At 50.2% G+C, this 13065-nt stretch overlaps 1 protein-coding gene across 1 annotated transcript; it reads left to right on the forward strand.

Moving 5' to 3' along the window:
• The first annotated feature begins 8162 nt into the window (after nt 1-8162).
• Nucleotides 8163-11950, forward strand: LOC123147914 (GDSL esterase/lipase At5g45910). The gene is made up of 5 exons (XM_044567240.1): nt 8163-8498; nt 9243-9458; nt 9551-9699; nt 11038-11314; nt 11440-11950. The coding sequence occupies exons 1-5, from the start codon at nt 8249-8251 to the stop codon at nt 11655-11657; spliced, it is 1110 nt and encodes a 369-aa protein (XP_044423175.1). The 5' UTR covers nt 8163-8248; the 3' UTR covers nt 11658-11950.
• Nucleotides 11951-13065: the final 1115 nt, after the last annotated feature.

A 13065-nucleotide genomic window follows, 5' to 3' on the forward strand; every position in this document is an offset into this window, starting at 1 on the left:
ATTTGTCCAGGTATATACTTTCAGTATCATCTAAACAGTGTGTGCATGCATGGTATCCTTTGTTTGTCTGTCCTGAAAGGTTACTGAGAGCGGGCCAATCGTTGATGGTCACGAACAGCAACGCCTATAGATTAAATTCCTCCTGTATGTGCTCATCCCACGTACGTACACCGTTTCTATTCCACAGCTGTAAAAAATCTTCAACTAATGGCCTTAGGTACACATCAATGTCGTTGCCGGGTTGCTTAGGGACCCTCTTCCTGGGGGGCTCGCTGTCAACATCACCAGGGTCATCTCATCTGATCTTATACCGCAATGCACCGCATACTGGGCATGCGTTCAGATCCTTGTATGCACCGCGGTAGAGGATGCAGTCATTAGGGCATGCATGTATCTTCTCCACCTCCAATCCTAGAGGGCATACGACCTTCTTTGCTGCATATGTACTGTTGGGCAATTCATTATCCTTTGGAAGCTTCTTCTTCAATATTTTCAGTAGCTTCTCAAATCCTTTGTCAGCCACAGCATTGGGTCCTTCCACTGCAGCAATTCCAGTACGATACCGAGCTTTGTGTTGCCATCTTCGCAATTGGGGTACAACCCTTTTTTGTGATCCTCTAACATGCGATCGAACTTCAGCTTCTCCTTTTGACTTTCGCATTGCGTCCTTGCATCGACAATGACCCGGCGGAGATCATCATCATCGGGCACATTGTCTGGTTCCTCTTGATCTTCAGCAGCTTCACCCGTTGCAGCATCATTGGGCACATCGTCTGGTTCCTCTTCATCTTCACCAGCTCCCCCCGTTGCAGCATCACCGTATTCAGGGGGCACATAGTTGTCATCGTACTCTTCTTCGTCGTCGTCTTCCATCATAACCCCTATTTCTCCGTGCCTCGTCCAAACATTATAGTGTGGCATGAAACACTTGTAAAGCAGGTGGGAGTGAAGGATTTTCCGGTTAGAGTAAGACCTCGTATTCCCACATTCAGTGCATGGATAACACATAAAACCATTCTGCTTGTTTGCCTCAGCCGCATTGAGAAACTCATGCACGCCCTTAATGTACTCGGAGGTGTGTCTGTCACCGTACATCCATTGCCGGTTTATCTGCGTGCATTATATATAATTAAGTGTCCAAATTAATAGAAGTTCATCATCACATTAAAACCAAAGTGCATGCAGAGTTCTCATCTAACAACATATAGCTCTCCAGAGCATCTAATTAATTAAACCATATATTAAAACTATGTAAAACATTTCAATGCGAAAACAAATGCGATCATAATCGCAACCAAGGTAACAATTGATCCAACGACATAATGATACCAAGCCTCGGTATGAATGGCATATTTTCTAATCTTTCTAATCTTCAAGCGCATTGCATCCATCTTGGTCTTGTGATCATCGACGACATTCGCAACATGCAACTCCAATATCATCTTCGCCTCCTTAATTTTTTTTTATTTTTTCCTTCAATAAATTGTTTTCTTCAACTAAATTTAACCTCTCGACAATAGGGTTAGTTGGCATTTCCGATTCACATACATCCTACATAAATAAAATCTATGTCACGTTGGTCGGCATAATTTTCATAAACAATAATTGAACCAATAGTTATAAAGATAATATATATACCACATCCGAATCATAGACAGGACGAGGGCCGACGGGGGCGGATATCAAAACCATCGCACTATATAAGATGCAGTAATAAAAGTGAGAAAATAATACAAGTATCTATGTAAACATACAAGTAAGAATATTTTTCCTTTCAGAAAGAAGATAAGAACAAGAGGCTCACCACGGTGGTGCCGGCGATGAGCTCGGCGCGGGTGATCGACGATGGTGAAGACGGGGATGGGGCGTGACGGACCGCTAAACCTAGACAAATATTGAAGAAAATGGAGCTTGGAGGTCGAGCTTGAAGAGGAGAAAGCTTAAGTAGTGTAGCTCGGGCATTCCATCGAACACAATATGTGCATAGGAGGTGAGCTAGAGCACCACCAAGCCCTCCCCCCGTCGGCCAGAAAAAAACAGAGCAGTGTGCTCTGCTCTTACGCGAGGGGGTATATTTAGGCACCTCATTGGTCCCGGTTGGTGGCATGAACCGGGACTAAAGGGGAGCCTTTGGTCCCGGTTCAAGCCACCAACCGGGACCAATAATGATGGGCCAGGAGCGAGGCCCATTGGTCCCGGTTCGTCCCACCAACGGGGACCAAAAGATCCAGATGAACCGGGACCAATAACCCACGTGGCCCGGCCGGCCCCCTGATCTCACGAACCGGGTCCAATGCCCTCATTGATCCCGGTTCTGGACTGAACCGGGACTAATGGTCTGACCCGGCCTGGACCAAAGCCCTATTTTCTTCTAGTGGGAGGGGGGAGGGGGGGGGGCATTGGCGGTAGGGACGAGCGCTACCACCCGAGTCGCCCTAGAGGGTGACACCGGACCATAGGTGTTTTTCCTCACATTCGAGTTACACATACTTGTGCACAAGATTTCCGCCAAAAAACATTTTATGATATCGAAACAACCCTTTTCCCCTTCTAGGGGTTGTTGTTTGGACTGCATCGCTGTCAATAAAAGGGTAAAGAATGTGTGACAATGTAACCAACATGTAACATCCTTAATTCCTGATCATGACACTTAACCAGAACAACAAACACAGTAAGCACCGGCCAAACCACCAGTCCAACCAAAAGTACCAACACAACACAACACTGCCCCCAGAAATAAATAAATAAACAAACAAAACCCGGCCGTCTGGGATCTAGCCCCTCTCACACCCCAATTATTTCCTCTTTTCCAACATTTTGGAAGTTTCCAATGGTCCAAGAAAAAGACTGCAGGCTGATGGATCGGGCTCACCCACTGCTACCGCCGAATGTAGCATTTTGCGGTATGCACCGAGCATTATTCACGTCTTTTTTGCTGGCGATCGATCAAGGCCCGCACGAACGCACATGGGAAAAAGGACCCCCGTTTGTTATCGCTGCTGCGCGTAGGAATCGATTCCGTTCCAGGCTGGTGGCTGCATGCATGGTTTTTGGGTAAACACCTAATCAAAGTGCTGAGCAGCTCCAACCACTAAATCCTGCTAATTTTAGCCTAGTGTTAGCCAGTAGGCACTGCCGCGGTGAAATTCTCCTGTAAAGACGCGCACTAGCCGTTGAGTTCCTGACAGTGGTGTCCTCCGCTCAGTAATCAGCTGGCTAATCCAATTTGTAATGTACAGTATCTTCCACTGGCCACTGCAAATAAATAAAATGGACGCCGTGATCTCGAGTGTTGTGATGGTGTCAGTACGATTTGCAGCCAGGCCATGCGCGCATGTTGCATCCTCCACGCACGCATTGATCAGCATGCGAGTTTGGTTGACCTCACATGCACGACTAGTTAATAAGAGCATGCTGCCCGTGTCCAAAAGTAGATAACTCCTCTGATTTCCCACTTGTTATTCTAGCAGTGCACTACAACGTGGCAGTGAATGTAGGGCGGCAAGAGACGTGCATCGCCTTCGGCTTCACTGATGCACCTTCACGATTTGGTGCGGTGTCCCATCAGGGCATGCATCCTCCTTCGCTGGACGACAACATTCTCATTAACTCTGCGTAGGTTAGATCATCATTAGGCTCAACGAACAAGAGGCGAGGAGAATAATTTGCGAACCTTGTGCACAATAAACACGCCCTAGTGACGTCGCCCAGGAGACAGCGGAGCTTAGTACCTTGTGTTCTTTGAGTTAACCTCCTGTGTAACTGGAGCAAGGCGCGATCTACCCTCGCGCACAATTTCGTGCAGTGGTGCTTTCTTTACGACGCTGGCCCGTATGTCATTCTTTTCTGAGGTCGCAAGGAAGAGGAAAAGGTGGTACGTGTGGCGGCCATGTGCGTGGGTCTTCAGAGCCGTGTGATGGTTAGACAAGGATCCACCGCCACTATCGGCGTCACATGGTCGCCGCGGAGTATATCCTAATGGTTTTGCATTTAGCAGCCAGTGCATGCATGCATGCGTCCTGCTCCTACAAGCATTCATGGCTGTGACGTGCAAGTACTCGGCGCCGAAGCTGTACAAAAGAAAGAAGGGTGACAACACTACTTCCGAGTTACCACCAACATACATTTTCCATTTTTCGTGTAATAAAAAAAATGCATACTACTGTACTCTGTGTTGTACAGTCTTCAGAGTGGCGCGCGTGCACAGTACCAAGTGTTTGCCATCTTCCATTCCCTCCCAAACGCAGAAGCTCTGGCTCTGGTGGCATGTGTGGAGTGGAGTGTGGCCACTGCGCTGCGTGGGGAGGATATACACACTCGCACGCGCAGCTTGGCGCCGCGAGCAACCCTAATAGTTATGGCTCAACAACCGCGCGCGGCGCCCTTTTATCAGTGGCTGCCATCGTGCTCGTCCGGATGAGGCGAGATGAGCTGTGGCCCGTGGGCGCATTGGGGCAGGCAATGGCAAGCCATGCATGGGGCCAGTCGAATGCTGGACGCATGGAGTTGGCGCAAGGCAACTGTTGTTGACTTTGATCGAGTGCCTTGTCCAGGGCTTACCTAACGCCAACACAGAGCAGTGTAATCACACTTCAAAGTAAATAAACACTATTGTGTCAAAAAACGTCTTATATTATGAGACAGAGGAAGTACTCCACATTGAAATGTGTTTATTTTATTTCTGTGTACACGCACTTTGTTGGTCAGGCATCTGAAATCCTGATCCTAGAAAACAATAGTTGCTCGCAGTGACGTCACGCTGACGCTGACAAACCCGTCTCGCATGCATGTGCCGACTTAGGCCAACTCTACCGTGCGACATCAAACGGACGTCCGTTTTGTTTGGATTATGTCCGTTTGGGTAGGGATTTGGGGTCGTGTCCGGGCATGTCCTGGGAGGCTGGGATGCGGTGGCCGTGCGCCCAGCGCGCGGCCCCATCCCTTTGCCCCATCCTGTCCGTCGCGGCCAAAAATACCTATATTTTCATCAAAACTAGTTTTACAACCCAAATGTTTGTCTGAAAATTAAAATAGTTTTACAACCAAATCGAAATTGTCTACACTGAACATAAAATGGGCCAATACATCTATTGGTTGCCAATGTGATCCACACGTGCTCTACCAAGTCATTTTGAAGATTCAAATGAGTGTGTCAATCACGCATCTCACGGTGGAATTGGGCAAAGTGTTCAAATGTGGCTGGGTCTTAGTGCGGGGGCTCAATATTTTCACCTTGATAATCAAATCCTTAGTCGAAGATACTCTCATCACGCTCGTCCCCGACGATCATGTTGTGCATGATCACACAAGCAGTCATCACCTCCCAAAGCTTTCTTTCATCCCATGACAGTGCAGGGTTTCGAACGATACCCCACCGGGATTAAAGCACACCAAAAGCATGTTCCACATCCTTTCTAACACTCTCTTGCATTTGGCAAATTTCTTTCTCTTCTCACCTTGGGGTTTCGAGATTGTCTTCACAAAAGTTGACCACTGAGGATATATAACATCTGCTAGATAGTATCCCTTGTTGTACTGGTGGCCGTTGATCTCAAAGTTGACAGGTGGGGAGTGGCCTTCTGTAAGCCTCGCGAAGACTAGAGAACGCTGTAGCACGTTGATATCATTGTGAGAACCTGCCATGCCGAAGAAAGAATGTCATATCCAAAGATCATGTGATGCCACCGCTTCTAATATGACAGTGCACGCCTTGACATGCCCTTTGTACTGGCCCTGTCAAGCAAATGGACAGTTCTTCCACTCCCAGTGCATACAATCTATGCTACCAAGCATGCCTGGAAAGCCTCTAGTTGCGTTGGTCGCCAACAATCTCTCTGTATCAGCGGCAGTTGGCTGTCTCAAGTACTCTTGGCCAAACACCTCGATCACAGCCGGGCAAAACTTGTACATTGACATCAGACATGTTGTCTCACTCATACGCACATACTCATCCACCAGATCGTCTGGAATTTCATATGCAAGCATGCGGATGGCCGCGGTGCATTTCTGGTAAGAGGAGAATCCAAGCTTGCCAAGGGCATCCGTCTTGCACTCGAAGTATGGGTCATGAGCAACCACTCCCTCTCGGATATGATTGAACACATGCCTTGCCATTCGAAAACGGCGACGAAATTTATCCGACTTGAAGAGCGGGGTGTTGGCAAAGTAATCGGCATAGAGCAGGGCGTGGCCTCTCTTCCTGTTGCGGTTCAGGTTGGGAGCATGGCCAGGGACTGACCCCCTGTACCGAGGAAGCTGCCGTTGAATGTGGTCGTGAACGACCAGTGCAGCCACCACGAGATCTTCATCATCCGACGACGAATCATCCGATGAACAAAGGAAGTGATGGAAGAAAAACTCGTCTCCACTGTCCATACCTTTGTGGGGAAAATGCCGAACACCTTGCGGGCGTGGTGGCGAAGAGGCCGCGATGATCACCTCGACGCAGCAGGGGTGGTTGCCGGCCGGCTACTGGCCGCTTTGGTGCTCTCGTCGGAAGCTGTCGAGGCCGCCGTGGTACGTCGCCGGCGGTCGTCTCCCCTCTGCGACCGGCAAAGACGGTGATAGCCAAACCTCCAATCGGCGGCCAAAACTACGGCCAAAGCGCGGGCGTGGTGGCAGCCATGTCGAGACGTGGTTTGGTAGGCATGGCCGGGGGCTGCACGGTGAGGAGGCGGCCGGAGAATAGCGGCGACGCCGGCGACGGGGCGGGGCGGGAGAGAGAGGATGGAAGCGCTGGGAGCGGAGGGACTGTTAGTGTCCCCGACAGGCGGGCCAGGGAGACAAGGACGTGCGTCCAGGCCGTCTGCGCGCATCCGTTTCACCTCAAACCGAGCGCAAGTTTGGACCGGGGATGAGTCAAAAACGGATGGAATCCGGACATTTGTCCGTTTGAGGCCGCACGTTGGGCCACGCTATTCGTCCATTTTATCTAAAACGGACGCGTGTGAACAGATGGGGTCGCGCCTTGGAGTTGGCCTTATGCTCTGGCAGATCACTCACTCACTTGGTGAGACGTGGGTGCTGGGTGCCGACCAGGTTGGTACAGAGTGTCGTTGGCGTCACGGCGAGGATGGAGTGCCACAACTCATAATAATAAGCCGCCTAAACCCTAAACTCCGTCATTAGAAAACTAATGAAGCCCGCATGCTGGACCCGTGAGCGCTGAAAACTGGACGCAGCACGTTCCAATCGAACGGCCCGGATCAGGTCGAAGCCGATCCGACGGCAGAGGCCGCGAGCCAGGAATCTCCAAAACGTACTATGCTACCGCGCGCACGCACACTGGACACAGGGGCAAAGACAAAGCTTGCGCGATTCAGGGAAACCACGAGGGCGCCGACTCGAAGGCCTGGGCGCCAATTAATGGGCGGTTCAACAAGAAACGGGCGCGGAAGGTAACCTCGAGGTCATCAAGACGACGACGACGACGACGACGACGACAGGGACCGGTGCTGCCATGCAAGTAAAAAAGACGACATGGATCGGAGCCTACCCGGAGCTCCATTTTCCCCCGAGCGTCAAGACCCGTGCGCGCCCTTGCGACCGAGCCTGGACGGCCGGACCTGGCTCCGCACAGATCCGGTTAATAATGGCGGAGGATATGAGAGAGAGAGAGAGAGAGGTGGTAGCAGCATCTCATTATGGCCTGCGAACCTATGATCAACGCCAGGAATGAGAAATACCACCGGGGCCCGGGGTGCAGGGAGGAGAGTTATTATAGTGGAGTTACTTTGGTTGGTACGAGCGCTCGTCTTTACGGACGCGGTAGCCAAGCCAAGCCAAGAAAGTCCACTCTTCGGCTGCTCACAGTCGCCTCTGCTCGTCTCAGACTGGCAAGCGGCAGTAATTGGTGGCGCCTAACTTGGTCGCGCGCATTTGGCATGAGTGACATTGATGAACAGGATTTGCCGCAGAAAAGGATAGGATTTGCCGCGTTTTTCTGGTTGCTTATGGTTAGTAGATCAGCTGGGCCGGCCGCGCGAGCGCGAGCGTCATCCGGTCGGTCATGCCGAACAGTGCCGCCCGCGCATCCCGCCCGCCCGCCCGCCACAGGCCAGCGCCAGCGGCAGCGGCACACACTTCACTCACCTCACCTCACCTCACTCCCCCGCGGTCACGCTGCTCAGCCCTCAGCAGTTATAAAGCAGGCGCCACACAAGCAAAGGATCCCATCTTTCCCTCTCTCTCTCCCGCAGCACATGCGCGTCGCCCGCCGACACCCACACCCACAGCAGCGGCAGCGGCAATGGAGCATCGGGGCCTGCTTCTCGTCCTCGTCGCGGCGGCGTGCCTCTCGGGCGGCGCCCACGCCAGGCACGCCAAGAAGTCGTACGGGGCCGTCTTCAGCTTCGGGGATTCGCTCTCCGACGCCGGCAACCTCATCGTCGACGGCATCCCCAAGTCGCTCACCACCGCGCGGTCGCCCTACGGCATGACCTTCTTCGGCCGCCCCACCGGCCGCTGCTCCAACGGCCGCGTCGTCGTCGACTTCCTCGGTACCTACCATTCCCTCCTCTCCTCTCCTATCCCTTCGCCCGCGAATCCCGCATTCCTGCGCCGGCCGCCGTCCCGGATGGATGGATAGATGGCCTGTAGCTCGTCCTGGCTCCCCGTGCCGTCCTTTTCCTTCTCCTCTTGGTCTTTTGGTGCAGTAGAGCTTATTTTATGAGCTTTGAGGTACCCCATGGAAATGTCTGTGTTTTTTAAAGCGCTTGATTTGGAGCCACAGCTAGAGCGTTTGACCATGCTCTGACCTTGGTCATGATGAAATTGACTCTTGTCTAGCGTGCTACTCCTACTCAACCAGCTAGAGTGTTCAAAAAATTTCTCTTGATGCAAAGCTAATCAGGTAGTAGAAAAAAGGCCCAAGTTCTCCTTTCAGAGAAGAAGATAAGATAAAATTGAGTGGTAAAATAAGCTTGTAAAAAGAGCTGCTGCTTTGCAACAGTGAGTTATTGCTGCCTCCATTGTCTACTCTGCCACAGCAAAGTAGTGATTCGAATTAAAGCTCCTTTTCTTTTCCCTCTGTAAAGATGTAAAGATATACTACTAAAGCAGACCGAATTTTTTTACTGAAAGAACTTTGTGATTTACTGTTACCGCCAATTGACTAGTACGCCATTGCATTGCTAGACTGTGAATTGCTATGCGTCTTTTTCACAAGCATAACGAACATCACCACGTTGTATGCCGTGTAAAATTTCCTTTTTATTGATGGGAATCTTCTGTCAAATTTGCAGCCGAGCACTTCGGGCTGCCCCTGCCGCCGGCGTCGCAGGCGCATGGCAAGGACTTCAAGAAGGGGGCCAACTTCGCCATCACGGGCGCCACGGCGCTGGAGTACTCCTTCTTCAAGGCCCACGGCATCGACCAGCGCATCTGGAACACCGGCTCCATTAACACCCAGATCGGCTGGCTCCAGAAGATGAAGCCGTCGCTCTGCAAATCGGAGAAAGGTCCGGCGCCGACCTCTTAAGCCTTCTTGAAATGTGATGCTACCGTCAGTAGATCTCAAGTTCAGAGTTTCATTTTGTGGTGCCAACTGCAGAGTGCAGGGACTACTTCAGCAAGTCCCTGTTCGTGGTGGGAGAGTTCGGGGGGAACGACTACAACGCTCCTCTCTTCTCCGGCGTCGCCTTCTCCGAGGTGAAGACCTACGTGCCGCTGGTCGCCAAGGCCATCGCCAACGGCGTCGAGGTATGAAACTAAAACCCATGGAGGTAGAAATGTAGGGTCACCTTGGCATTGCATCATATAGAAGCCGTAGAAAATCCAACGGAATGCACACACACACATGGCCAAAGTAGAAAAGTAGCGCCAGGTGTGCAATGTACTTGAAGATTCCAGTTTCAGGGGGATCATGCAAGTGTGTCATGGGTGCGAATTCCGGGCAAACACACATCTGTCATACCTGGATGTTTGCTGGCAAGGTGGAATTCATGACAAACGCATGAGCGGCCGAAAAAACGGCGTGGAGACGATCAGGGGGCACGGATTATTCGGGCCGTGCCCTCGAATTGCCTTGAGACCATATAGATTTCAGTTCTACGAGGGAGTGTTCAGTTAGGAGACCGAGTAGTTTGGTTCAGTTTTTTTTTCCGAGTAGTGGTTTCGTTTAGTAGGTAGGCACAGTGTCACTACCTAAGCTTTGGCTGCAATGTGGCGTGGTGGTAGGCGAGTGATAGACTGATAGGGCCAATACACATTTGATTGGATTTGGATTGGATCTAGGGATCTCAGTATGATGGTTGCCTACCAACATTTGCAGACATTAAAATAGGGGCGATGCCATGTGACACTTTTGGTATCTTTCTCACAAGTGGAGAATCTTGTGACTGGGCAATTAACATGAAACTGCTATTGTTACACTGGTTTGGAAAAGGGGTCTTTTTTTCGCCGGCATAAATCAAACACCAGATAGATATTCGTGATGCCATGGGGTCTGTACTTTGGTCCCGGATAGAGTTGCTCCATCACAGTACATCAGATTGTTGCTTAGTGTAGTGGCACATGTGGTGTCCCGATGGGGAATTCGTGTCAATCTGACATGATTGCACAATGAAGAGATTGGGCATGGCTGGCAAAGAAGATGAGGAATCATCTTTTATGTGCATGGCAATCATGAAACGGCTGTCACATGACATGGCTCTAAAAAATTGGTTAGTGTCCAGTCCACACACTTCAATGAGAGTGAAAAGATCTTCAAAAATTACAGTACTGTCAGTGTTGCATTGCTGTTACTTATTAGTTATTAGTACTCCCTCTGTAAACTAATGTAAGACCTTCTGTAACGTTGTGCTGTTACAGAGGGCGTACTTCTCTGCTAAACTAGCTTGTCAGTATAATATAACGGTTTCAAACGGTTGTGCTGTTTGGAATATACTCCCTCCGTCCCAAAATAAGTGACTTAACTTTGTACTAACTTTAAGACGGAGGGAGTACTACTTTGTACACTAATTGTTTAGATCACTATACGTGCATAAACATTATGGGAATTTTGATAGTCTTACGCTCATTTTTTCATTGTTCTTTCAGAAATTGATCGAGCTTGGCGCGACGGACCTGCTGGTGCCTGGAATTCTTCCGATCGGGTGCTTCCCGTTGTACCTGACTCTCTACAACAGCAGCAAGAAGTCCGACTACAACGCGCGCACGGGGTGCCTCCGGAGATACAACCGTCTGGCCTTCCACCACAACAGGGAGCTCAAGCAGCAGCTCGACGCGCTTCAGAAGAAGTACCCGAAGACCAAAATCATGTACGGCGACTACTTCAAAGCCGCAATGCAGTTCGTCGTGAGCCCCGGAAAATTCGGTATGTGAAGATGGGTCCAAAGTTGCACGCTGACAGTAGTTATTCATCACAAGATCACCATACGATCAGCATGATTTATTTGGCATGTGGCATGATCTAACTGAAGAACCTGACGGCCGTTGCAGGCTTCAGCACGGCATTGCAGGCGTGCTGCGGCGCCGGAGGGACGGGCGCCTACAACTTCAACCTGAAGAAGAAGTGCGGCGAGGCGGGCGCGAGCGTGTGCTCCAACCCGTCGGCGTACGTGAGCTGGGACGGCATCCACATGACCGAGGCCGCCTACCGCATGGTGGCCAACGGCTGGCTCAACGGCCCCTACGCCTCTCCCCCGATCATGAAGTGAGAGTCGACATGGCTGGCCCTTAGCCGTGTACCTATGTATGTAACGTCGCTGCTGCTGCTGATGATGATGGTGATGGAGGGATCGGTGACATGCGGAGCGCTTCAGGCGCTGGAGATGTTAAGTTATGATATGATGGGAGGTTGTATAAACCGTGCCGGTATAGATATGTTTTCCAGCTGAAAAGCTCTAGTAGTAGTACAGATGTATGTACCTTGTATGACATGCTACCTGATTCTTCTTATTCATTTACCAAGACTTGCATAAGAATAAGTTATTAAATATTATGGGGACAAGAGGATGGGAAAATTGCGCATTTGCGCTCCCTGAACCGCGCTTTTGATTGTGCTGCTGTTTTCCCTCCTGGCCTCCGTTTGCGCAGAACAATGTGTTTGCGCAGAACAATGTATGGCTGTAATGACTCTGCGTGATGCGCGTGCAGAATTAAGCGTCTTGCCTTCGTTGAGAGATTTTTTCAATAAAGAACATCGAATTGAATTGATATACCGAGATGATATAACCGCATTCAAAGAATGTCCAGCCTATACATAACATGGTGCACAAATTCAACAAGTCCAACACGGCCAAAGATAAACATCGTATTGTTGAAATTATTGGGCCTAGCCCATATAATAATTCAGATTTTTCTACTAATAAATTATTGTAAATCCCAGAGACCCATGAGACCCATTCATGAATGACAAGGTGGTGTGAAAAGTTTAGCCACACCCCGCTAGTGGAGAGTGTGTGAGGCCAACTTATAAGGGGAGTTGTTCCACATACCACTAAGAGCTTGAGAAGAGAGCACATACATGCGCGCTCCTGCTCCACCCGCCACGCCTCACGTGCGTATCTTGTTTCGTGATCGAGTCAAGCCGAGCTAGGGCCTATGCCACGTGTATGCGCTGCTTTATTTTTGTCACGCAAGAAATAAGTTGAAACAATTAACGCATAAATGAGAGAACAAACTGAACAATTAGTGATGTTTATTGCGTCCGTTGCACTTCTACTAATGAGGGGTTGGTTTCATCTCTCCTATATAAGAGGTTGCTCCTCTACAGGCAGAATACACAACTCCTCGTCTCGTTCCAGAATCTTGCGTCGCTTACTTCTTTTCCATCTCGCTCCTCGGCATGCACCGGGGAATGAGACAACACACCTCCGAAGCCCCGCCTCTTGTGATCTGGTACGGGAGAGAGGCGGTCGGATTTGTGGGGAGTGCCCTTGCATGACTGCTGAATTCTTCTTCAACGTGGCTGCGAATGACGACGACGAGTTCCCCAGGGACGACTTATTCCCGACGTCAACAACCTTTTTGACGACATGACAATCGGCACATCTGCATCTTCTGCCGCTGCTCTGTATGTCATCTTGTCCTCTTTGTTAGGATTAGGGTTTCGAGTACTACTAG

This window comes from Triticum aestivum, chromosome 7A, assembly GCF_018294505.1.
Source record: "Triticum aestivum cultivar Chinese Spring chromosome 7A, IWGSC CS RefSeq v2.1, whole genome shotgun sequence".
Lineage (NCBI taxonomy): Eukaryota > Viridiplantae > Streptophyta > Magnoliopsida > Poales > Poaceae > Triticum > Triticum aestivum.

What these genes read in the sequence shown, in the direction of transcription:
- LOC123147914 (XM_044567240.1), top strand. Translation starts at nt 8,249, where the DNA reads ATGGAGCATCGGGGCCTGCTTCTCGTCCTCGTCGCGGCGGCGTGCCTC. An exon ending in CGTCGTCGTCGACTTCCTCG is followed by an intron (nt 8,499 to 9,242) that starts GTACCTACCATT and finishes TCAAATTTGCAG; the next exon opens with CCGAGCACTTCGGGCTGCCC. An exon ending in GCTCTGCAAATCGGAGAAAG is followed by an intron (nt 9,459 to 9,550) that starts GTCCGGCGCCGA and finishes TGCCAACTGCAG; the next exon opens with AGTGCAGGGACTACTTCAGC.